Source organism: Tachysurus vachellii, chromosome 22 (genome assembly GCF_030014155.1).
Source record: "Tachysurus vachellii isolate PV-2020 chromosome 22, HZAU_Pvac_v1, whole genome shotgun sequence".
Lineage (NCBI taxonomy): Eukaryota > Metazoa > Chordata > Actinopteri > Siluriformes > Bagridae > Tachysurus > Tachysurus vachellii.
The window spans coordinates 5,040,001-5,067,452 of NC_083481.1; the positions used below are offsets into that span (position 1 = coordinate 5,040,001).

General features: G+C 41.2%; 1 protein-coding gene across 2 annotated transcripts in view; it reads right to left on the minus strand.

Moving 5' to 3' along the window:
• flnbl (filamin B, like) overlaps positions 1–27,452 on the minus strand; it is a 66,376-nt gene extending 38,924 nt beyond the window's left edge. The window contains exons 1-2 of one of the 2 annotated variants that reach the window (XM_060857606.1): positions 27,055–27,452; positions 1–221 (exon numbers count right to left, since the gene is read on the minus strand). The exon at positions 1–221 is cut by the window's left edge and continues 28 nt beyond it. In XM_060857606.1, the coding sequence (XP_060713589.1) occupies positions 1–221; positions 27,055–27,346 (513 nt within the window). In that variant the 5' untranslated portion in view covers positions 27,347–27,452. The remainder of the gene's footprint in view (positions 222–27,054) is intronic. The other variant, XM_060857605.1, reaches the window with a different exon arrangement.

Here is a 27,452-nt window from a genome sequence, read left to right on the forward strand (position 1 = left end):
CAGTGCCCTGCCGTCCCTCCAGTTGTCACTGAAGTTACTGATGGGCAGGTCGGGTACTTTGTTCTGGACCCAGGTCAGAAGCCTCTGTTTGGGCGTCGCCTTCTTGGACTCTTCATCCTCATCATCTTCCCACACGGGCATGGAGATGGAGTAGTGCAGGATGAGCGTCCATACCAGACCCAGGATCAGCTTCAGGTTTCCGTCCACAATGGCTTTACTGTCTGTGCACACAGAAATGAAAATGAAATGAAATCAGTGCACCTGAACACACACCAACACACACAAACACACATCTGGACTAAGACACATGACAAGACACATTGTGTACAAGAAGTAAACATAATAATCATTAGTGAGGAAGACTGAACAATCCAGTCAGCCTGCAAAAAACTCTGCTATTTTATTTTATATTCTTTATTATTTTTAAATGCATCATGCTTTTTATATTTACGAATGTATCATTTTATTTATTTTTTTATTTTTTTATTTTATTTAAAATTGTATTAATTAGTTAATATCGATATTTAGTTCTTCTTTATTTGATAATTATTTCTTTTTTATTATCCTAGCTTTTTTTTTAATCAATTAAGCTTGGTGTCATTTTTATTTTTTATTCTTATTTATTTTATTTTAATTTGCTTTAGTTCCTGTGTGAACAGGAGCCTGCTGGTTAATGTGACCTCTCCCAGAATACACCAGTACATTAGTTTACTCTAACAGTTGGTGCCAAGACAAGCAAAATATAAAAGATATAAGAAAAGAAAAGAAAATTGTGCCTCAGAAGTAAACCCTTTCAGATCAGAGTTAACTGCACTTCAAAAATGAACCATGGAGAAAAAGGACAGCTGTTAAAAAGTCTTAGATTTTGAGCCGTGTTTGAGCCGGACTTATTAGAGCTGCTTATTATACAGAACCACCTTGAGGAAACATTAAAGTTAAAACAGCCACACCTTAAAGCTTACACGCGTGTGTACAAGTGTGTGACACTCCCTCTTTGTGTAGCGATCAGCTATCTCTTGCAAATTTCCTCTTAGTGGCGCTAAAATAAATTGAACTTTAGCCCAGAGAGGAGAGAAGAGAAGAGAAGAGAAGAGAAGAGCCGGGCACTTAAAGTTGTGTCACAATACACCAAGTCACTTCCTGGATTTTATTTAGCATTAAGGATCAAATTGCATACGTGTGTGTGTGTGTGTGTGTGTGTGTGAGTGTGTGTGGTGATGAATCTTCACTGTATTTTGTAAGACGTGATGTGTGACAGGGAGACAGGTTATAATGCGGGGCATGGTTTCTCTTTTTTTGTGCGTGTGTGTGTGTGTGTGTGTGTGTGGGGATATTTGGCCTGACAAGCATCTGCTAATAACAATATGATATTAATATTGTGGTAAATTATAATACGACACGTTTTTCTGAGAGCCCAGGAAGCAAAAGTGGCCATGATCTCTGGGAGGAGGAGACGGCGTTACGTAGACGTCTATGAGCTCATGTATGTGGATGAAAGTAGGAAGATGGAAATGATCGAACCTTGATGCGTCAGAGGAACGACGTGGTCTCAGAAAAAACGCGTTTGGTAGCTGATGAGTGGGGAAAGTAGCAGATGAAAAAAATAAATACATACAAGCGCACAAGATAACGTAGTGAGAGAGCGTTAACGCAACGGTCACACACAGAGGCGCCTGATTTACACGCTACAACACGTCCTCACTGCCGTGTGACCAAGCGCTCTTTTGCTTCCACCGGTGTGACGAGCCAGACTAGAATGTTCTGGAAAAGCTTCAAAGGACCAGACCATGCCAGACAGGGGCCAAGTGGAAGCAGCCAAACATAATTCATTAGTGCTGGGTTCCACATCACACAGCCCCCTACCTCACCAGGGGCACTTAATGGAATTTCCATCAGGAGCTGCTCGTCTGTAGGAGAGCTAAAGCACGAAAACCAGCCTCGACTAAAGCTCTCGCCATTTCACATTGGTCAAGTTTCAGTTAATACTAAATTAAGACTGGGGCAGTAAATCGAGACATTTTGGGGAAAGTGCTGACACTAGACTCATCCTCATGGGCCTTGTGTACGAGCATAGTACGAAAGTGCAACTCTATTCTTTGCCAAGTAAAGCAAAGCAATCCTAAAAACATCGCTTTAGCTAAATGCATGCCATTTCTTAGGGTGGCGTCTAATCAAAAGCCTCATCTATGACAAATCTTACGTACAATTCGTTACAGATTATCAGCACAAGCAAGGGTCGCGCTGTCAGGTCACTCATGCTGTCAGGTCTCTCATGCTGTCAGGTCTCTTTTCCACAGCAGATTGCAGATTGACACGACATTGCAAACAATGACACGATCAAATTATTGCATGGATGTTGGTCAAAACTATCAACATGTTACTGGTCCATGTGTTAAATAAAGTGGGAGGATTTATACAGTGTAAAAAACATCCAGTAGCAAACATGAGCTTCATTATGAGAACTCCAAGACATTTTCCAGGACTGGTGACAGAAACTCTAAGCATCGCAAACCTAATGTTCTTTACCAAGTAAACAGCTCAACTAGCCCAAACCAAACACTTATTTATTTTCGCTACCTTTTTTTTTTCTTTTAACCGAAATATTAATTGAATATATAATAATTACTATCATATAATAAATAGTAGAATCTCTCAGAATTTCAGAAGATATTGCACCAAAAAACATCCCAAAACATATTGGAAATTCAGACTGTTCCCATTCAATTTAAGTAGACTGATGTTAGTCTAGAAACAAGCGAGTAAGAACAGCTGTGTGTCCTATTAATGTTTTAATATGAAAACCTGTTTAAATCATTTTATCATTCATTCATCTTCTACCGCTTATCCGAACTACCTCGGGTCACGGGGAGCCTGTGCCTATCTCAGGCGTCATCGGGCATCAAGGCAGGATACACCCTGGACGGAGTTCCAACCCATCGCAGGGCACACACACACACTCTCATTCACTCACGCAATCACACACTACGGACAATTTTCCAGAGATGCCAATCAACCTACCATGCATGTCTTTGGACCGGGGGAGGAAACCGGAGTACCCGGAGGAAACCCCCGAGGCACGGGGAGAACATGCAAACTCCACACACACAAGGTGGAGGCGGGAATCGAACCCCCAACCCTGGAGGTGTGAGGCGAACGTGCTAACCACTAAGCCACCGTGCCCCCCAGTTTAAATAAGTAAAACCCAAATCCTTTCGTGTAAAAAAAAAAAAACCAAAAAACTCTGAATTCATCAAACTTTCTAAAATGAACCAGAGTAAAACCTACAGACGTCTTAAGACACTGACGCATGAGGTCAACACACTACGTAGCTGACTTTGTGACATCTAACCCATCGTGAATGTTGTTTAGTCGTCAAAGTCAGTCACGGAGTTTGACAAACGCAATCAAAATCAATCAGTGCAAAGATCAAGACACACAGATTCAGGTGAAAGGTTCTTAAAGGAAAAGGTGCATTGTTGAGAGTGATAAGAACTGATGTTCTTTAACCTTGGTGAGGCTAAGAGTTAGCGTATTGGCATAAAGCTCTCGGGGTCGGTGACTCTGGAACGTCGTCCAGTTCACATCCACTTTCGGATTCAACAAACAAAATGATGCTTGAAGAGAACTCTGATCTGAAGAGGTCCAGGGAGGTGTGGTGCATGTGCAAGGGTTACGATACTCGCGAGAGTGCCGAGCCCTTTCTGTCTATGCGCCCACGCTGTGTTATTGATTTCTCCTAAGGAACAGGCACAGCTCAATATCAACCGATGCTTTCTGCTGAAACATCATTATCTGAGCCGGTATAGAGACGAAAAGAGATAGATAAAAAGAATATCTGAGACCTTGTAAAGAATGATAGCAGAGGGAAAAACAATGTGTTGCCTCATCTCTTGAAAAAGATAGGAAGAAACATCACAGGTGGTGGAAGGCAGGAGATAAACACTCCTTTCCGTTAAACCACCAAGCGTAAGAGTGACCGATGACCTACTAGGTCCGGCTTCCTTTTCTACACAATATTCCTTAAGGAGTCGAAGCTAACGTCTACAAAAACAAAGCGTTCACTCAGAACATAAAGGTCATAAAATAGTAATCAGTACTCGTTCATTCGATTTGGCTTTAATTAGCTTTTGAGAGTGGTTTTATTCTTCCACAGACGAGGTTCCTGTCAGGACAGGCTCTGTGTGTAACAAAAGAAGGAAAGCGGCTTGAACATATGCTTTGGGTGGAACCGTTAAGCCGAGAGGAGACGTGTAATGCTCAAGGTGACGGCATGGGGAAACTAACGGCAATGCTGGAATATCGCATAGGCGACTACTACGGAAAGGGTTTCAGATATGCTGTCCATATGGGACTTTAAAACATAGCCAATAAATAAAACATGATTATTTATTCAATTGTTTTAGCAGTTGAGATGACAACCAACTGTTACCAACGTGGATCTATCCGAGTGCTTGCGCCATTAATATGAGAGATTGTCTAGTCCCTGAAAGTGAATAGGTTTAATCCAAATCATCAATAACTCCAAAAAAAACTGGAGAAATCACCGTAAACTCGGACAGAATGCGTTGTGGTCGATAAAATATTTATGAAGAAATGAATCTATATGGAGAACAATTCAATAAATAAATAAATAAATAAATACCCTACAATAAATTTGTATTTACTTAATAAATAAATAAATAAATAAATAAATAAATAAATAAATAAAAATAATAATAATAATAATAATACACCAGCAAAATGAGCACTGTATTAATATTGTTAAATGGAGACTTATACCTATATAAAAAAAAAACTCAATTCTGACAACAAACAAACAAATCCCTTCTTCCATTTAGGTTTTTTTTTTAAACAAAATGAAAAATTGCCATGACAAACTAACTATAAAGCAAAATATCGAATTATGTCCTAATTTATCTCCGTATTGATATTACACCAAGTGGGATATAGTCACGCTGTCTCCAAGTCAAAGCAACGTTTTTTTTATATAAACCCACATCACACACACCAGACAAATCACTCATTATTCCAACAAGCACAAAATCATTTGATAAACACAACAGGGTTCAGCAGGTAATAAAACTTGAAATCTTGAAATACCAGCTCTCCGTTTGTTAGAAGTATAATTAAGTAAGCAGCCAGTTTTTATAAAGGGAAAAAAAAAAAAAAGCTGCACATAATACTTAGAAGAGGACGGGTGATTTTATGGGAATTTCAAGTGTGCTTGGTTGCCATGGAGACAAAGTAAACGCAATACAACAACAATACTCCAGGTTTAGGGGAGGAGTGAAGCAGTAAGTTCTCAGTTATCACAGACTTGAGACTCGAGATATCGAGGACACCAAAAGTTCATTGACGAAGCCAAAAGCAGGGCTGCAAACAAAAACGGCGCAGAACTGCAATCGGCAAAGCTGACAGAGTTTACGAGGTCATTTTAATGCGTGGTTTTCGCACAAAACCTACCAAGCACCTAAGGTCAATCCTGCCAGGTTCAGAAATTAGTTCAGCTTTTTTTTAATTTTCTGCTGTGTTGAAGCAATAAGTCAGCTAATTATTGAACACGATGAGTTTTTATCCGTTGTTTTAATTATTTGTCTTTAAAAGCAGACTACACAACTTTATGAGTGAGCAAAGCCGAATCAACAAATTATCCACAAACACAAGCTAATAAGAAAAACTCCTACACAATTAAAGCGACGATCCAATGCATAAGATATTATACAGTGTGTGTACAAAATGTGATGTGGGTTGTGGCAGATTAGTGGATTACCAAACGGAAGGTTTGAGTCCAAAGTCCACCAAGCTGCCACTGCTGGGGCCCTGAGCAAGACCCCTGACCCTCAATTGTTCAGCTGTATAAAATGAGACAAAAATGTAAGTCGCTCTGGAGTCTGCCAAATGCTCTAAATATAAATATAATAGACAACATGGGGGTGACTGAGCTGTGGGAGGGTTGTTGCTGGTTTGATTGTTTTAGAAACACCAGGGCCCATATTCATGAAAATTCTTAGTACAAAGTGTTGCTCCTAGTGACGATATTCTAGGAAAATCTTTAGATATGTGGGTATTTCCCCCTTAAAATTAAAGAGAAGATCATCGTAAAAATAAAAGTTATTCATAAAGCATCTTAACCCTTAAAAGAGCTCTTAAGGTCAAAATGTGTTAGGAGTAGTGAAGAGGACATTTAAGAGTCTTGAGAGAAAATAGCCAAAATATGAACAATGATAAGTTAATAACTACGATACAGATTAGATCATATAGAGATTATTTTTGTGACCAATCATATTAGAGATAACATCTCCGACAAAGTGCAGAAATTATATATATATTTTTTTTTTACCCCTGACGCTATGGCATACCCGAAATGACATAGCAGCCAAAATTCTATAATTTCACGCCAAGTGTCAGAGATGTTTACATTAACATTTCTTACATTTGTAACATACAGATATTAGCACATCTAATATGATCGGTCACAAATGTAATCCCTACACGATATAGTCTCAAATATCTCAACATCGAGACAAAGTGAAGGCTTCAAACGAATGTCATACCTAGTAATTGGGTTAAGCTCCGCCTCCTCTCTAAGATAAATTGTGTTATATTTTCATTACTCAGAGTTGCGCTGGTCCTGAATCACTTAAGATTCCTAGTTAGAAATTTTTAGCTAAATTAGGAGCGCTCTGAGATCATCCTTTATAAATCTTTATGAATTCGGGCCCTGGGCTCTGTGAATTTCACAAACAGACCCACACACACACACACACACACACACACCACAATGTATAAAGTATAAACGGAACAGCACAAAAACACAAAACATCCAGTAAACGAGTGGAAACACCTTGTCGACCAAGAAATGAAAGCCAGACATTGTTTGAGCTGATAGGAAGACTCGGTATAGCCACACTTTACAACCGTAGTGAGCAGAAAAGCATCTCAGAATGAACTACACATTAAAGCATGAGGTGGATTAGCTAAAACAGCAGTAGACCACATTATGTTGAACTCCCAAGGGAAAGGACGGACTTTTACCTCTTCGTGTATCAGCAAAAACACGGGAACAACAGGTACAACACACATGGCATAAAGACTGTTGAGAAACAAACGCAGGAACATATTGAGAAAAGCTCGAGTGTGGCATTGTGACTAAAAACAGCAGAAAAGAGCAGTGTCATTGCATGCCGTTGTTGCATCTAACGGCTGTTTTGTCGGCGTTAAACCAGTGCTGTAACATTCCTGTGGTGGTCTCTGTGCTACAGGAACAGCCATAACATAATTACACACTGTTCTGTGGGTGAAACAAGCACCAGGACACATCTCTTCCTTGACGTTAGTGGTTTAAGCTTTCAGGACTTTTGTGAACAATTTTGGCAGTCGCTGCCTTTGAAAGGAATGTTTGACTTTTGCGTGTGAGGATTTGCGTACTGGGGCCGTGCAATAATACAGGACGGACACAAAACACTGAGCACGGCTTTGCAGAGCAGAACTGGAAATGATGCAATAGGGTTAAGTCAGAGTAGGGAGTACTCCTGAGGATTTCTGAAGCCCGAGTTTGTCAGTGCACGTTCGGTTTTTCTTCACAGTGATTTATTTTCATACTTTACCGTTACATTACTAGATAAATAGTATAGAAATTATTTTGCTCCATTCCTAAAGATTGCCTCATGCTGCCTTAATGCCTTGATGGAATTTATGTCCAAAGCTTTAAAAAGCGTTAGTGCGTGAGTGAACATCCACTGTAGGACAAGCACTGGCTACTGGTGAGAAATATTACACATTGATATAGAATTTCTATTAACCATTATGACTCTTGATCAAAAATAAAAGTGTCTGTAAAAATTAGCATGTGTAGTCCGACAACGTGCATGCAATAAACATAGGAATGAAAAGACTTGCCTCTGAGTTTATTTATTTAACCGCAGAGATCATTTACAATATTTTTCCCCAGAGTCTAAACAAAACAAAATGACCACAAGCCAGTTAAGGATACTATTATTTTATTGACCAAAAATGAGAACTTTCTCAAGCATTCTTCTTATACAGCCCTTTCCATCGGTGTCGTAGAATACGTGAAGCAAACATCTCCACTGCAGAACCTCCTGATTCCAATCACGCATCTTATTAAATGCAGAATATTCTCGGTCGCGACTGATCCTGGTGTTAAAATGTAAAGAAAACATGAGGACACGAATACATTCAATCCATAAAAACTCCCTGCAGTAAAATGCTGAAGCTTCAGTGTGTCATCCCAAATGGTGCAAATCAGTGTCTTCTGGTGGGAGTGTGGTCCTGGATGCACCTGGAAGTCATAAACAGGATGCAACTGAAAGCGCTGCCAAGTGTAAAACAAAAGGAGAGAAAAATCACATAACCGAACGAGTTCGCAAAGACGCTGCCGTGTCGGGCTAACAAACGTGAACTTGCTATAAAATCCTCAGCGGTTTGACCAGGCAATTCAACAAAATCAATCCACAAAACATTTTTAATAAGCCAGACAACACAAACACACTTTTACCCGATACTCTAGTCTGAATCAGAGCTGAGATTTTGCCTGCGTTACAGATCTAAATAAAGATTTAGAAAATGTGACCAAGATTGGAAATGTGCGAGTCATGTGACTACCACCATGCTGGCAAGACACTGAATCCATGCCACGGAGGCAGCGTACTCATGCCACTTCAGCCAGCCAAAACAAACTGGAATGGCACATGAACATAAATGGAGAAGAGGGTTGTGCCATCCAAGGGGTAAAAACATTCCCATATACCCCATGCCATCTCAGGGAATTGAGTTCTGTTCTAAAGGGCACTTGGACAACCTTTAGGTTGTACTGTAAATTGTGTTTATACCTAAAAAAAAAGTTAAGATCAACAAGAACAAATCAGAAAGGAGTTTTTATTTCCCTCGACAAAGTTCATTATTGTCATCAACACTTCACCACCATACAAGTGGAAGCTCCAGTGTGCTACCTGGACCCACGTTTTGATTACTGTGAAACCAAACCGAAGTGTGTTAACAAAATGTAATACCATAACTAGGCCAACTGGGTAGCTTGTAGTGCATTAATACTGACAAAGAGCAATAAAGGAGTAGCACATCATCTGTAAGTCATTATCAGACCTTTTGGCCACAAGATTCGTCTTTACGGTTTTGTCAGAATATCCACACACTTCGTATAAAGCTTTGACCCTCACATAGAGATCATGAGTTCTAATCCTCGAGATGCCACAGCCTTCATTAGCAAAATGGTCATGCTCTTTGAGTGGAAGTGAAACCACCAGCCAACCGTGCAGCACACCACCAGACAACCAGTGAAGTTTGTGAGCATATATATGTGGAAGAAGCCGGATAGCACATTCCTCAGCAACTCGCCTCATTTTCCTTTTAACTCCTCAGCAAAAGATGCGTTGGCTGGTGTTGGAGGAGAATTCAAGAGCTGACCAAATTGTGAAGAAAATCAGCCTCAATTCAGCCAATGTGTTTAGTACAGCAGGGGTGGGAGTAAAACAACCACATACTCAGTAATGAAGTTTTTTCTGCTTGTTAAACCAACTTTGCTGGGGTGGGGGGTGGTGGGGTGTTAACAAGAATGTGTTAACATGAAGTCTACATGTCCTGAGCATCGAGGCAAGTAATTTGTCCACCCCTGGTCTTGTGACGTGACCTCAGCTCCTTAATTAGAATAAGTGCAAATGAATCAAGCCACATTAATATTGCTCATTTCCTGTGGTTTCACATATTACCTCATCGCTGATGTATTGACCCAACAGCTGCAATCTTGCAGAACAGGGGGGTGCATGAAGAGATCTGGCGTTACTCCGGGAAGTGTTACAATAGCCAACATGAAATGTTTCGTAGGTCGTGCAGGGCAACAGTACTCATCAGCTAACGGAGTTGGATCATCTAAACAGTTGATCTTGACAGTAACAAAGCACAGCTGAACACACGACACTACTAAAAGGCGCCTTTTCTGAACTTCTGGACAGCGGGATTCTCTAATCTGTAAGGTGCTGGCGAGTGTAGCATGAAGGCAGGGAGCTTTACAAGTCAGCTCACAGCCATGGGGTCAAACGTCCACACTGTGTTTTCAGTTCTACAAACAGCATTTTACTTTTGCAACAGGAAACCAGTAACGGAGTTAAATCAGCATCAGATTTAAAAAAGATGGGGACAAAGCCAAGAATCTAGATGCACAACAGATTCTGTGCCTCATAGTGTCTGTAGTCCTAAATGATGACATCAGTGGCCGCCGTCGTCTGGGACCAGGCATGTGGGCTATTACCAAGTGGAGGGCATTCCACCACCATGAGATCACCACCATCCCTTCTGGGAAGAACCAATAAGAAATGGAGGAGAACAAAGCGCCCCATCCCAGGACCCCCATTAACAGTCCGGTCAGGTCATGCGAAACACAGAGGGGCTCTCTTCCCCCGAGCAAACAAAACTACTGCAGCTTTCACCAAATGTTGTCGCAGGTTCATAATTATGTGCCTCGGTCCAAAAAAATAACAGTAATTTCAAGGTACACGTTTCAGCAGGCACGAACGAAACGACATATGGCTTGCATTAAAAACTCACATTAGATAAATAACAAAACGGCACACACTCAAGAGCAAGCAGTGACCCTTAGTTATACAGCTTGCCCTTGAAGATTTATTTCGTTAATAACAAAAGGGTACTGTAATTTATGCTGTCTACTTTAATAAAAGCCCGAAGCGGAACAACTGTTAAGTGAAAAGTTCTGGACAAATCTGAAGGGAAAACATGAAAAAGAGGCCACTTAGTTCATGCGTTAGTTCAGAGATCTTTGAGCTGCAATAAAAAAAAAGGATATATAACCCAATACAGAGGACCAAACTGGTACATTTTACTGGTCAATGCCGGTGGTCGCTGAGTCACTTGGGTGGAATACAATTACACGGAATTATCTGAAGCTGGTATGTATAAGTATATGGTCAAGACGGAAGAGGTAATGGCTTGGCTGCCATATGGAAACCCTGAGTGCTGCTTGAGCATTTAATAACCTTCAATGAACAACTATTAGACAAATACATTTCCTTCTGATTACACTATAATTCGCATCGTGATACTTTCAGGAAGCGATTGTTTTAAAGCATAAGATAAACGTATCAGATTAGAGGAAATAAATAAATGTAGCACAAGTTTAAGTGTAGCGTACCGCTCAGATGAGGACTGTTTGGTGGGATGAGACTGCCATCTGATTCTTTTAGAACAGGTTAGAACTTTCCTGGAGCAGAGAGGGTCAAATGCCTTGCTCAAGGGCCCAACAGTGGCAGATCAGTAGTGCTAGGGCTTGAAACCCTCAACCTTCTGATTACTAACTCAGAACCTTGACCAAAATGCTCAGCACACCAAAATCAAACCAGATCGTCCTCCTCGCTCTTGGATTTAAACAACTACACGGACATGGAAACATCCAAATCCGTCTTGTGCCCCCAGCTTCCTCTCCCGCACCTACATACTCTCCCAAACAGAACACGTGCATGCATATTCATGAAAAACTAAAACCGTTCAGTGCTGGAGGGGATATTTGAAGTTCCATTCCTTTCAGACCCCCATCATCCTTTTATTAAAGCACTCACTTACTCCAAGGCGATGACCTCACTCTGCCTGCTAAAGGAAGTGTATAAGATGTTCCCACTTAAACAGCAGGAGGTCACCATATGGTTTACACGATTATGGCATCTCAAATTACAATTCCATCAAAGGCTAAGACGACTAATAATCGGGAAACATGGACATGGCATTTACAAGGACCGTCGTTGGTTTCAGTCAAAATCTTTCACCATGACATGAAAATATTTATTGGTATATTCATAGATGGAGGGAGCAACATTTCCATCTATAACAAGGAATAAGAACAAATGGAATAAGACTCTTGTTGTGGTGAGGATCTCGGAAAATGATGAGCAACGAGGTAGCGACCAGATGTCCGAGTCACTTTTATGAAACCGCACATCTTAAGGGTTTTATAGATTTAATACCTAATGCATTTATGTATTAATCAATCAATTACCGCATGGAATTTATACATACATTTACATTTACAGAATTTTGGCAGACACCTTTATCCCAAGCAACTTACATTTTAGCTCATTTTTTTATAACAGCTGAGCAAGTAAAGGTTAAGATCCTTGCTCAGGGCCCCAACAGTAACAGCTTGGTGGATGTGACCGGTAGCCCAACACCTTAACCAGTAGGCCACTTATAGAAAGACTAGTTATCACCAGTGTTGGGAAGGAACGTGTTACTAGTAACTGTAACACAGTTACTTTTGACAGTAACTAATTCTCTAACGCATTACTTTTTAAATAAATTAACTCCGTAACCGTTACCATACGGTGCGTTTGTCCGTTACTTTTTTAAATTAGTTCATTTAGACTGAAGTGTAGCCTACAGACTAACCTGTTTACAGCAGCGACGCATTGTAGAATTGGTGGATGTCAACCTGTAAACACGAAGACGCCGCGCCGTGGGTGTGTTTCTGTTTATTCAAGTACGTGCGGCAGTAACGGCGAGTCGAGGCGAGAGCAAGACGTGTTTCTCAAAGTGGAAATATGCTCATTATTTCACTTTAGTTGAGCATAAAGACAAAAACCTTTTAGTCAAATGTAAGCTGTGTCTTTCTGGTTCGAAGGTCCTGTCCATTAATGGGAACATTAAAGAACATTCTTTAAAAAAGTAACTAAAAAGTTACTTTTAACAGTAACGTGTTACTTTTTGGTGTAAGTAATCAACGAAGTAATTCAGTTACATTTTGAATTAAGTAACTAGTAACGGTAACTAGTTACCATTTCTTAGTAACTAGCTCAACACTGGTTATCACTTACTGTACAACAGTCACTTGGTCACCAGGCCTTCTCAACACATGAGACTCCTTTCAAAATGTAAAATAAAAACTTACCCAACAATAATCTACACCTTAATGCGTCAGCTATTGTTCTAGAAAATGACTTCTATAAAACTTCTAACCAAAAAAGACTCAATATTCAACAGTTCTGTTGTATAAGGCATTGACTTCAAATAAATAATTCATTCACTCATTTTCTACCGCTTATCCGAACTACCTCGGGTCACAGGGAGCCTGTGCCTATCTCAGGCGTCATCGGGCATCAAGGCAGGATACACCCTGGACGGAGTGCCAACCCATCACAGGGCACACACACACACTCTCATTCACTCACGCAATCACACACTACGGACAATTTTCCAGAGATGCCAATCAACCTACCATGCATGTCTTTGGACCGGGGGAGGAAACCGGAGTACCCGGAGGAAACCCCCGAGGCACGGGGAGAACATGCAAACTCCACACACACAAGGTGGAGGCGGGAATCGAACTCCCAACCCTGTAGGTGTGAGACGAACGTGCTAACCACTAAGCCACTGTGCCCCCCATAAATAATTCAAATACCAGGAATTGAAAGGTCTTTCAGTAGCGTGTATACCGGGATGAACTATTAAGGATTTGAAATCATTAGATCCTCACACCCCTAGGCTTCAGGATAACTGTCCAATCGAGTGATCTTGAACACATCCAAAAGACAGCAGCAAGGGATCACGGACAGCTGCTCGAGCCGGGCGTAGAGCCAGAGATGTGCTCTGGATGCAATTTTCATTGCTTGCATTTCTCCTGATTATAACTACTCAAACAAATTGTCTTGCATACACATAAGGTATCATTGTGCTGATTGTAGAGATCCAGATCTGCTGTTCGTTGTTGATTATTGCACCAGATCTGTTGAAATAACGACAGAACTAAACAGGCATCTGTTATCCTGGAGAAATCCCACCCTCGTGCGCTGTACTAAGTTACAAACACAGCTGAAAAAAGCTGACGAATTGGGTCGGCTGTGTTAGGTAAAGGTCGGAACAGCAAGACAAGAGCGCTTTGGGAGCAGAAATAGATATCGAGCGTCGAGTTTCAGCAAGGAATAAAATACCAGATGCATGTGGTTGATTTTGTTATCAGCTCGTTTTGACTGCTTGTACTAGTAACAGCAGCTGGGAAGGCTTTGTTTATTTAACTTCTTACAATGAGCGTAATTTAATTGGACAATTCTGGGAAAAGTGCAACACAGCCTTAGCTTTAAAAGACTGTGATTATACTTTGAACAGTTACATCATTTTATTTCCTTCAACCGCAAATCTAATTGGTCCTCACCACAGCCTGGGTTCTTTGATACGTGACTTCCGATTAAAAGACTGCCTGCATTTAAAGTTTAATAATGTTTTTAAAAAAGCTCATCAACCGAGAGACACGGAGTGTTCTTACACTTGGCACTACACACTTCACTATTCATTCATTCAGTCTTTTAGTTAATGATGTGCTATTAGAAAAAGAGATGAGGTTTGGCTACTGTTCACAAAACAACTGTCTGAATCCAAGACCGAGATGCTGGTTGTGTGTTTCATGAAAAACAGGAGAGGGACTTGTGTGTAAGAACCACACACAAGTACACAAGTGGCATTGCAAAGAAGGGCAGAGAGAAAAGGATGGAATGAGAAAAAAACACCACTTCACCTAGCTGTATCTCGGGTTTCCAGGTCTCGAATGAGGACACAGTAGTCCTGTGTAGAGCATTATGCGATCTGAGAAACCTTGTATTGTGGCATTACGAGGTAGAGGACAAAAGCCAGGAATGGACTAGAAACCTGTAGAGCTCTCAGTAAGAGAGCTTTCTGAGCAAGTCTTTGTAACAAGCAGGACTGACTTTTTTCCAAAGGAACAAAAACGTTTTAAAAGCACCACAGCCGAGCAAAACGGACAACGAGAGAGGAGCAGGAACCGCAAAATGAACTGACTAGGAAGTTCACACCTTCAGCTCTCCGGTTGAACTCGGACTTCAAGAGCACACACGTTAAAGCTAAATACGTCAGTCTGATACTCTGATTTTGTTTATATTTACGTTTACGTCCCATTTACGTTTATATTCCCAAACAGGATAAAAACAAAATAAAAAAATTGCACCAATAATCTAAAAAATATTTGGTTTAAATTGAATGTTTCTCTCATGAAGAGAGTTTAATTTGCTTAGCACACATTTTATTACAGTCATTTCATTACTAGACCAAACCTGTCAGTAGAACCTCCTCAGACTTCCACCATCTGATTCCTGCTGAAGGCTGACAAAACCTGGAGAAGAACCTGAAGAAGTCTTCTGCTGCTGGAACTCACCTATCTCAGGTTTTAACATCTTGTACAATTGAAGATGCTTTTCAACTCATTATGCTTTGAACGATTTGGTTATTTTCCTTCGATCGTGCCCACTGCGACTCTACAGACCGAGTAGCGTGAAGTCGCAGAAGATCTGAAATACTCTAAAGATACTAGATCACATCTTAAACATTTACTAAAGTTCTTGATCGGTATTTTAACGATGTGACGCACTGCGATGCTGCCGTCTGATTGGTTGTTTGGATCGTTAACAGAATGAGCAGGTGTGTAATATCCATCCATCATCCACACACTGCAGTACAATAAAACTAATCCATAACATTTATCCTGGATTCAATTCAAATCTGTTTTTTTTTTAAAGAAATGCAACACCAGACCGAAGCTGGTTCAGCTGCAGAATGTTCAATGTTAAAAACAGAACTGCTACAAGTCAAAGTCAAGCATCACGGCCTACAACTAACAGCAGTTAAAATGCTAGGCAAGTCTCATTCTGCCATGAGACTTACACATCAGGGAGGGGGGAAAAAAAAAAAAAATAAAAATCATGAGAACAAAGATGTGATCTTTTGTTGAACTCCAACGTCTCAACTTGCCTTCTTGATGAATTAAAAAAGGCTTTCTGACTTCTTTCATCTGACGTCATCCAGGTTGAAGTGGCCAAAATAAATAAAACAGGAGAAGGGGAATCAGTGTCTAACTACTTACGAAGCTTAAAATGTAAAGCCTTATGATAAATAGAGGTGAAACACACGCAGCAACAGACGATTACAGTCTCCTCAAACGTGCCAAATAAAGAGATCGCGTTTCTATGGGTTTCTTTGTTTTCATGTTTTACTTGTTCTCATAAAATTCCCCCGTGCTCCTAAGCCGTAATTCAAACAGCCAGTGGTACCTTACAGTGGGCAATACAAGCGTCTCTAAAAGTTTCTGTATAAGCACCGGCCTTCAACCGAAGGGGGAGTTCTCTAGGCTTCCTCAAAAATTCTTCCTCAAACTTGCTGCTCGGATCCCACCGCCGTTCGGTTCGAACGTATCGTAAACGGCTAATCACGAGCGCTCTCTAATCCGCACAGGCCTGTGGAGCGTAAAAAAGCTCCACAGGTTTAGGTGTGTGGACAAGTCGGACATGCTTTCGATTATCGAAGGCCTTTAGGGCAAAAACATTTAAAACATTTGCGGCCTGTAGCTTAAACACACGCTCGGGGAGACCTGGTACGGTTGTGTAAACTCAAGGCAGGGATGAGATCATCAAATGCAACGCTTTCAAGCACAGGCTTAAAACAGATGGCATGTCATGAGAAGGTAAAACATTAACTTTAATCTTACACCGACGCACTGCATGGGTCTAAAGAGCAGCATGACCTATTGGTTTTTCCACGTTTGGTGAAAAGAATGCTAGAGGAGCCATGTCGCAATCCTGAAATCATCTGACGCGAGACGAGAACGTCTGCCATTCATCTGCAACCCCATCGTGACGGTTTATATACGCGCTCCATCATACGAGAGAGACGTTCAGAGAAAAGTCCAGCGTTCATAAAGCTTCATAAATTAACTGTAAACTAGGTCTCCCATAAATTAGCAGCTGCTCTGTGGGTCTGTGTGTGCCTAAGTATTAGCTCACCCGTGATGTCAGCCAGATTGAGGGCAGGAGTTTCCTGCGCCTTTGGCAGAGACCCAGGCGCTGCTAAGGTCAGTACTGCACTCCAGAACGGTACAACGTGGCCTTCGGTTCCCATGGCGACAAGGGTAAGCGTTTCCTGTGCTGACCTTGGAACGGTCCTCTTTATTAGTTGGACGGACACACAGACACAGACACACACACCAAAGGCAGAAAAACAAACGCACACACACACACACACACACACACACACACACACACACACACACACACACACACACACAATTCAGAAAAATACACACACACACACAATTCAGAAAAATACACACACACACACACACACACACACACACACACAATTCAGAAAAATACACACACACACACACACACAATTCAGAAAAACACACACACACAATTCAGAAAAACACACACACACAATTCAGAAAAATACACACAATTCAGAAAAATACACACACACACACACACACACACACACAATTCAGAAAAATACACACACACACACACACACACACACAATTCAGAAAAATACACACACACACAATTCAGAAAAATACAGACACACACAATTCAGAAAAATACACACACACACAATTCAGAAAAATACACACACACACACAATTCAGAAAAATACACACACACACAATTCAGAAAAATACACACACACACACACACACAATTCAGAAAAATACACACACACACACACACACACACACACACAATTCAGAAAAATACACACACACACACACACACACACACACACAAAATAGCCAAAGGCAGAAAAACACTATCTGCCTGCCAAAACTGGCACAGTCAGCTTTAGGTAATGGAAGAGGATCAGAAATGTAAATGTAGATGACTGAAGGTAAAACGACTGCAGCATAACAGTCATGGCTTCTGATATAAAACGCTGATAAGGTTGATGGGGCACTTTTTTATAGGTATAATAGCAGAATGGGGAACATTAGTTTTGAAACGGGGTGCAGCAGGATGAGAGCACATCAAATCAATCACCACAACGCTTCATTCTTCTTCAGAGCAGAGATCCTGAGAGAGACGATCCTGGGAGCTAACGATCAAGTGCTGAAACTCTGAGGCATTGGGTGTGTTGTGATGAAACTGGGGCAAAAAACAAGCAGTCTACTGTAAACACCAGGAATGCATAGTGGTATCAGGTATCTGACCGATACTGTGCTCATATAAACATGAAGGGATTGTGGCTGGGCTCAGATGATCACATGACACTACGGGACAGTAGTAAGACTAACGTATGCTGCAGCACTAAAACAGACGACAGCGACTGATTTCACGATTAAGCGGTAAACGATGTGTGTAAATATCCAGAGGATAAATTCTAGCACGTTTCTACAGTTAAACATCTTTTCAGCATTCATTCAAACAGCATCAATAATTCTGTTCGGAAGAGATACGCAAGCTCGAGGGTGAACGTGGTCGTTAGAACGAGAGCGTTACACGGCGCGTCAAGTAAACGTACAGAGAAACAGCTGCGGGTCTGAGCGGTTCAGCTCTGCGAGCACTGAGCTCTGAGACAGTCAACATTTTTAAAAAGCACTACACTACGTCTTAAATTCGGAACGAGTCGTTCGCTGTTAGCGGCACACGGCTTTAACAAAGAAGTAAAAAAATGTAACGTGATCCGAATGATGGCCAAGAATAACTAGGTTGTTCTTTCATTATCGGTATCGAGGAGAACTTGGGCTCGGTCTGAAAAAAAAAAAAGGCATTCCTAGAAAGCACTAAAAATCATCTAAGCTGCATGTCCTTATACAAGACAAGGTACAAACTCTGCCGTTCCAATGTGGTGAGGTAGTAGAGAGTAGAGGAAGCTTTCTGTTTCAGTCTGACGTCTAAGTTTCACAAAATGCCTCACCGCTTTTTTTCTTCGCAACGAAAATAAACGGCATTGCTTATTGTCCAGGGCAGAGGCTGAGATTTGAGTTGCGCAGGCATTTCCACCTTCCCAGGTTTCATACGGAAGGAACTTCCTTCCTACAAAAACCCTGCCCCGCACAGTGCTTCCTGCGTTCGTCGGGTTACAGTCACATCAGGTGTCTTTTTCCACTCATGCTGCTTTCATTCAGACAATGAGAAGCATGGAGCATGACCTCCAAGGAGGATGTGAAGAAGGAATCTGAGCGTATGATGGCTGAAGTTCTACATCATGTCTTCTGAGGCAGAACACATGGAATGTAAAACTGCCCAAATATCTGTGTATAAAAAAAAAGTCTCGTGCGTTATTGCTTGATCAGGATCGGAACGGAATGAGTTGGTTTTGAAGCCGGTGATGTCACCATGGAGATGTTAAAGTTACAAAAAAAGGTTAGCAGCTTGTGGTCTTTTAATGCAGGAGTTTCCTTTGATGAGAATTCCAGAGCTTTGGGAAGGCTGAACATAAACTGTCACTTTTAAACCAGCCCCAAGGAGGGAGGATAAAGACAGTCACAGTTTTCTCTCTGTGTGTGTGTGTGTGTGTGTGTGTGTGTGTGTGTGTGTGTGTGTTGATAATAGGACAAACAAAGGTGGCCAGGCATCACCAGACACATGAAGATCCAGCAAGACAGGTTTTGCGGTTTTGCAGGCGATGTGGTTTCCGATACAAAATCAGGGTCAAAAAAATACAAAATGTTTATTGTTTTTTTCCCCTTTATGTAAGTCAATAAACACCATACAAGACCAATTAAACACTTCGCTTGGACCCTGTGAAGGTTTACGATAACAAGCGCTTTTTTTTTACCGGACCGGAAATCTGTGGTTTTCTTTCGCCCACCGAACCTGCAGCAGATCAGCTTCACGGTCGATGCTTTGATAAAAGCTGATTAACGAGCTCATCGTTTACGTTAGGAATGTCAAAGTCTAGTACTAAAGCGTCACCGACCGACACAGATTCATTTTCCTGCCTTTAACGTCCTTGTAAACTAAACTGCTCATACTGAGTCCCAGGCTTTGTGCTCGACAGCCTCACAGCCCTGATTACAGCAGAAACAGTTCATATTCCACAGAATAGCCTTTCAATTCAGACCAGCAGAACGAATGGTTCTGGGCGTTGCTGAGGAAGAACATTTTTGTTTGATAAAAAGGCCAATTCTGTCAAATCCTGTCCAAAAGGTTACAAAACAAAAGCTTAAGTAACAGAAAAACTGGAGTAGAATAAAATAAAAGACCATGGGGTATCATTAATCGTGGTAACACAACAAGAGGAAGTAGAACAAGAAGATTATATAAATTAGAAGAAGGAAAAAGGAAAAAAGAGGAGAAAAAGGAATATGAAGAGAAAGAAGAGTAGGAGGAAGATCAAGGAAGATTAAAACATGACATGATGTGTATTCTTTTATATCAAAGTAATTAACTGTATTCAACTTACTGCCAGGGGGGCACGGTGGCTTAGTGGTTAGCACGTTCGTCTCACACCTACAGGGTTGGGGGTTCGATTCCCGCCTCCGCCTTGTGTGTGTGGAGTTTGCATGTTCTCCCCGTGCCTCGGGGGTTTCCTCCGGGTACTCCGGTTTCCTCCCCCGGTCCAAAGACATGCATGGTAGGTTGATTGGCATCTCTGGAAAATTGTCCCTAGTGTGTGATTGTGTGAGTGAATGAGTGTGTGTGTGTGCACTGCGATGGGTTGGCACTCCGTCCAGGGTGTATCCTGCCTTGATGCCCGATGACGCCTGAGATAGGCACAGGCTCCCCGTGACCCGAGGTAGTTCGGAAAAGCGGTAGAAGATGAATGAATGAATGAACGAACTTACTGCCACTAAAGACTCCTTCCAGAAACATTAAATAAACCCCCAGAGAAACCACATTAATTTCCGAAGTCCCTGCAGCAGCTGTTACTATAGAAACACTAACATTAAAAAAGGAGTGCGTTAATAAGAGCCTGTGATTTACCTTTCAGCCGGAACTACATACTGCACCAGAGCTGCTGATCTGGAAAATACATCAACGCTTTCTGAGCAATCCGATTTCACCAACGCTGTCTAACATGTCATTCAAAATGAAGGCCTTGCTGGATGAGATGTTTGAGTCTCAGTGTTAATGGTGCATTATATTCAGAGCAGGACTGTACACATTACAAAAAAAAGTGAGCACACGAGGAGGAGGAACAAGCTTGTGAACATCTATGTGAATAAAAACTAAATCGACGTAGTGGGCCGACAGAAATTCCAGCAACGGTTTTTTAATCAAATCCGTGTCCTCAAGAGAGCTTTAGCAGCTACGCAATTTAATCACACTGGCCATGAGGGTAGATACGTGGTGAAAAAAAACCAAAAGAATGTTTCACTTCTGCCCCGTCAGCATTCCAGCAGAATGACAGCGTGCGCCGAGACGCTTTTGATCAGGACCTTGGTTGGTGTGTGAAGGCTTCACGATCGACCCTTCACCACATACAGACAGATCTCCTGAACTTAAAGGAAGACGTGTGGAAAAACTGCGGACTCATTGTTTACTCTGTAACCAAACACTTGACGTCAACACTCAAGATGAACGACGCTGGGATTTTGCGACGCTAGTACATGACTCGACGTTTCCGATTAAAGCCATGGCGCTGCTGAAGGTCATGAGGTTTACGTGTTAAAGAGCCTGAGATCAGTGCAGCAGCTGGTTTAAAGCTTAAAGGTGCAAGTAAAAGCAATCATGTGATGGATTATTGGTTTTAAGGTGATTGATAAGCTGAAGTCTGAAACTAAAGAGGTGGAGAATTAGCCTGAGAGATCTGGCCCTCTGAAGCAGAGGCGATGGGAGGAAAGCGTGTGGAAGTGGGGCAGGACTGAAGGACTGCATGAAAAGCACTGAAGCTTTCGAGCAGCATGTCCTCACATCTAACCACATTTAGACAAGGACTGCCTGGACAGCTAGAGGAATGGAGAAGAACTCGCAAAATCACTTCATCAGTCACAGTTTGGACAAAAGCCTGACACTCTTCCACTGACAGCACCGAAGAGGAAGAAGGACTACCGCTTGGTAACGGAACGAGATCTGAATGAGAACCCCAGATGTCATGTTCAATAAGCTAAAACAATAGCACCGCCCACAGCACGAGGCTTAGGCAATCATCTAACAGCGACTGTAAATAACCCCACCCACCAAAGCCATTATCATTACTGCCCATCACTGATTGTAGATCATGTCATTAAAGTGCTTCAACATTAAGTACTCTGCTTAATGCTTCATTTTCTCCAGGTAATGAACTCAAGATGGAAAAAAATGGCACATTTAACTAAATGCCCTTTTAACTGTCGTATGCGTTTTTCACTTGCGCCGGACTTAACGCACAAACTGTTTCTATCCGATCCGACAGCGAGCACAGATCCTTTGACACTTTTACCTACAAGAGAACAGCATTATTAAATAAATGATAGCAACACTGACACACTCACAACAGCACCTCTGTGACCACCCAAGAAAAGCTGAAACTAAGCAAACTAAGAAAGCAGCAGCAGCAATCACACAACCTATCGTCTTCCTCTCTGGGCTTGTTCTCTGGGGATTAGACTCTGGCATGGTCTGATTTATTGAACTCCTGCTGGAGCTGGATCTGCAAGGGAGGCCTGTGGCGGCTTGCGGTCGTCATCGTGATTAAAGGCCCTAAAACACCAGTAAATTCCATAGGCATGATCGCGTTTTCTAGAGAAACTTATTTGTTTAGGTCGAGTTCAGTGGATGCGAGGAAGTGCTAGGCTTTCAACAGATTCCAAGGTCAGGCTGCTAGAACAAGCCTCTGCAGAGCAGCAATGTTTTCTTTTTCTATTTGATAGGTCAGATCTCCGCTGTGATTGAGGTAGAAGAGAGTTCACAGCTCCTTGCGAGACAGAAACCGTGCACTCGATTCTGCTCCTCTGGTAAAATTTATGGACTGCAAGCGGTGCGTCGGCGGTTTCTTTTTAGACGTACGGATTACAGACCTTCTTCGAAAGAGATACAAAACGCATCGGTCTTTATTGAGGAAGAGTCGACAGAGCTATGAATACAGTAAAGCAAACCGCCATGTGGGCTGTGGCTTCTGAACGAACGCCGTGAACCGAGGCTGAACTTCAAATGACCATGTCAGGAAAGAAGAAAACAAAACCTCCAAAAAAAAAAATAATAATAATAATAATAATAATAATAAACCAGATGGAAAGGCACTTAGTGCTGAGTGATGTCACACAGCCATACATCCTCCATGCAACAGCACCTTCGGGTTATTAGACGATCATAAAAACTATGAATTCTGCCCAGCTCTTTCACTGATTCATGAACTTGAATGAAAGCTTAGGAAACTGCAATTTCTGCTCCCAACAGTAGGCAACCTCAGAAAAATCAAGAAGACCTCAAGGGCTATTTTAAGATATTTCAAATCCACACTATGATTATATTGGAACAGGACTGATGAAATATTCGAGTCAGACTCTAAGCCACAATTGAAGACGTGGTGAAACGAGAGCATTAAGATGTGGAAAGTGAGAAACAATACCTCGTCTGTCAGTGTGCGCTGCGGGGTAAATCAAACATGTGCCTTCAACATAACAGAATTCCTCAGCTAGACGCTTCACAAAGTGAAAACCATCTTCTTGCACTAGCCCTAGCCTTCAACGCGAACAGGTCAACGTTTTGTATGACGCAACAGCAGGAAAAACGTTACAGGCTTGTGTTTTGGCCAGTGCTTCCTAGTCCATGACTAATGCTGGATTAGTGCAGCTCACAACAAACCAGGGTCACACGGATTTTGCTCGTGCAGACGAAAACCATGCTTCAGAACATAATTCTTTTGTCTTAAGCTTGGCAAGCAGTTTTAATATGACGTGTTCAATGGCGGACGTTTTAGCAAGTTAGAAAAATCATATAATCAACATCGAGAACACGTTATCACTCCATCACCAACTGAGACGAGTAACACTGGTTACCGGTTATATGAGTGTTAAACACATCAAATACTTGGTACAAAACACACTTCTTCCATGAACGGACAAGAAAAAAAGGGGGGATATGAGGACTTGTACCTGCTTCTATCTACACTTATGGGACTTGATTCAGGATAATCTTCTGACACCACAACAGACTGAGCACCAATGGACAGACGTTAACGAACACTTCACATTTCCTCGAAATGCACTTCTTTCACACATATTTAACCGTAAAATATATAAACATGAACACACTAAAAAAGCAGGTCCACCCGGAAATCAAACCTGTCGTCAGGGACGCTTTCCAAACACGAATCTATATCTAAATGTATAGAGTCAGTGTAAACATCATCTCCTGAACAGGAAGAGACCATCAGCCAGGACACAACTGTGTAAACTGTATCCTATGGAGGACGTCCATCTACTTCCTGAGTAAACTGGTGGGACGATAAAGCGATGTGGTTTCAAGCGAAGCTGAAAAGAGGACTACGAGGAGATCAAGTGTTGCTGAGGAACTAAATATAAATAATACAGAAAAAAAAACGCATGTGATTTGTCACGTTATCTGAATCAAAAAGCGTCCGTGGAAGCCAAGTTGAAAAAGGAGCTCACACAGGTAACAAGGTACATCGGCAAGGCTTGAAAAAACAAATTAGGTACGGGGAAACAAAAAAAAAAAAAAAAAAGTTCTGGGAATTCACAAAGAATTCAATTTAATAAGACAGAAGCATGTTCATGCTCATGCCCAGCTCAAAGCATTGCAGTCCAAGTGGATTATTTCCTTCCAGAATGTTCTCCTTATAAGCCTTTCTCTTACAAAGCCCCAAACATTCTCATGATAAACGAATTCAGCCTCAACATAGTTTGCATGTTTTTATAAATGATGGCATGACAAATTTTCCACATTGTTTACCTCGCGGAGGAACGGATCAGACTCAGCCTTCTGATGATGATGACCGGTGAAGCTAAACTTAGATAAACACGTCCTGTAAAGCCAGAATCAGGATTTTTTTTCCAAACATATCACAAAAACACTGGGGTTGCAGGACTTTGGTCATTTAGTCTTAGTCTTCAGTAGTTTGTCAAATCAATACAGGGTTATTTTCCCCATTTCAGATGATATCACAATGGCATTAGATCAGCATTAACTTTGTGACATTATAACAATACATTGCAGATTTCCTTGACATGGTGGATATTCTGCAATGCCAGAATATCTCTACAACAGCATATCAAGTAAGATGGCAATGTAGCTTTTAAATCAGTTAAGCCTAAAATAAAAGTCTGCACTGCTGAGAAAGAAGCAAAGATTGGTTTACAGAGTGAATAAGAGATAAACTGTATCTAGGTGAGGTAACATTACTCACTCTCTCACTCACTCATTTTCTACCGCTTATCCGAACTACCTCGGGTCACTGATCTCAGGCGTCATCGGGCATCAAGGCAGGATACACCCTGGACGGAGTGCCAACCCATCGCAGGGCACACACACACTCTCATTCACTCACGCAATCACACACTACAGACAATTTTTCCAGAGATGCCAATCAACCTACCATGCATGTCTTTGGACCGGGGGAGGAAACCGGAGTACCCGGAGGAAACCCCCGAGGCACGGGGAGAACATGCAAACTCCACACACACAAGGCGGAGGCGGGAATCGAACCCCCAGCCCTGGAGGTGTGAGGCGAACGTGCTAACCACTAAGTCACGGTGAGGTAACATTAATATTAGCAAAATATTAGTAGCATTTCAGAAATAATGCCACTTTAATTTCCCATATAAACAGACTAAGACAGCTATGATCGTTTGTTTCACCTAAAAATAAATTCTGGTAAATTGCCAGTCAACTTTATTCAATTAAACACTGGTTTGTCTTCATTTTCTGTCATTTTTAGTCATTTGGTCCAAAGTTGAAATTCATGATGTTTTAGTCTTTCTATCATTACAAACCCAATACATGTGTAGAGCAAGTATTTTAGGCACGAATCAGTCGGAGCTCCTTTTCAGTTATGTTTTGCTTTTTTTTCCCGTCAAATTTCACCTTTCTAAGTTACAAGAAAACTGACATCGATACCGTTTTAATCCTCAACATAAAGTGACTAGGTACTGGGAAGAAGTTTTGCATTTTCATACAAGAATTTTCATTGATCTCGCAACCACTACTGATCTGTTTTATTTAGACTCATATTTATATGTATTTTTGCTTTTTAATAATGGAATAATTGCCATTTTCAGCACTTTAACCTCCTACATAACCGATCAGATATGAGGTGGGAGGTGCAACATTGGTATTTTATCCACCTCTAATCAGTTCTAGCTTGACTTGACTTCATTTTCCTGTCAAATTTCTCAGTTTTAAAGTCAAATAAGGGATTAAAATTTAGTGCGATTTCAATCCCAGACATAAAGAAACTAGGTGTTAGAAAGGGAAGAAGATGTGCATTTTCACATAGAAACAGACTAGGTGTGTAAAAGATATGCGTCCAGGTCTTTTCTTTTAAATGATCCCGATTAAGAAGTTTGTGTTTTAAAAAAAATGTGTTTTAATCCAATTTTGCTTTGACATTTCTTTCACTCCTACATAAACAGACTAGGTGTGTCCATGTTTCTCAATGTATTTTCTGGAAAATGCTGATATTTCAAAACACTTCTGATTACTGCTATCTTGACTTCATTATTTGTCAGAATTTGCATTACTTCATGAGTAACGTGGTCATTTTTCCTGTTTTTTAGGGCTGGTGTATGAAGAATGTAAATCCAAAGCAGTGACAGGTGCATTTTAACCCAACTCACCTATATCCTAGATCTAAACTCTAGGTAAATAAATAAATAAATAAATAAATAAAGAGATCTAAACACCAGGTAGGTAGGCAGGCAAATAAATAAATAAATAAATAAATAGAGATCTAAACTTAAGGTAAATAAATAAATAAATAAATAAATAAATAAATAAATAAATAATGGATATCTAAACACCAGGCAAATAAATAATTTTTTTTTTTTTTAAATGGAGATCTAAACACCAGGTAAATAAAAAAATAAATAAAATGTAGAGCTAAACACCAGGTAAAAAAATATATATATATATTAAATAATTAATTAAATAAATAAATAACGGAAAGCTAAACACCAGGCAAACAAACAAACAAACAAACAAACAAACAAACAAATAAAAATAAATAAATAAAAATGAAGATTTAAACTTTTTTTTTAATCCATGATGTTTTAGGGTCATTTAACGATTGCAGACAGGGTGTAAGAAGGAAGGCTGAGCTTTAATAAGGTGCATTAACCCAAACCCAGGTAGATGTTACCTATGGAGACGAGGCGGATGTTCTCGCGGTCCAGAAACTCGAGCGCCACGGAAACGTTTTCCAGCTTCATCTGGCGAAAGGTTGGCCTGGGGTGATACTTCCGGTACATTTTCTTCTGGCTGAGCACCTCGAGCAGAGCGATGAGCCGCAGCCCGTCGTTCAGGTCCATCTGCAGGTCGGCTATGCGCTTGTTTACGCACTTCAGGTGCTCGTTGCACCAGCGCGTAAACGTGTTCTGCTGGATCTTCTTCCACGGCGCGTCCTCGGCCAGGTCTTTCTCCGTTGCTGGCATGTTGTCCTTTAGTATATTTAAGTCTGTTGTATTTGATCGTCAGTGCGCGCGCCTGTTGGAGGACGTGTGTGTGTATATGTGTGTGTGCGTTATGTCGCTCTACCGA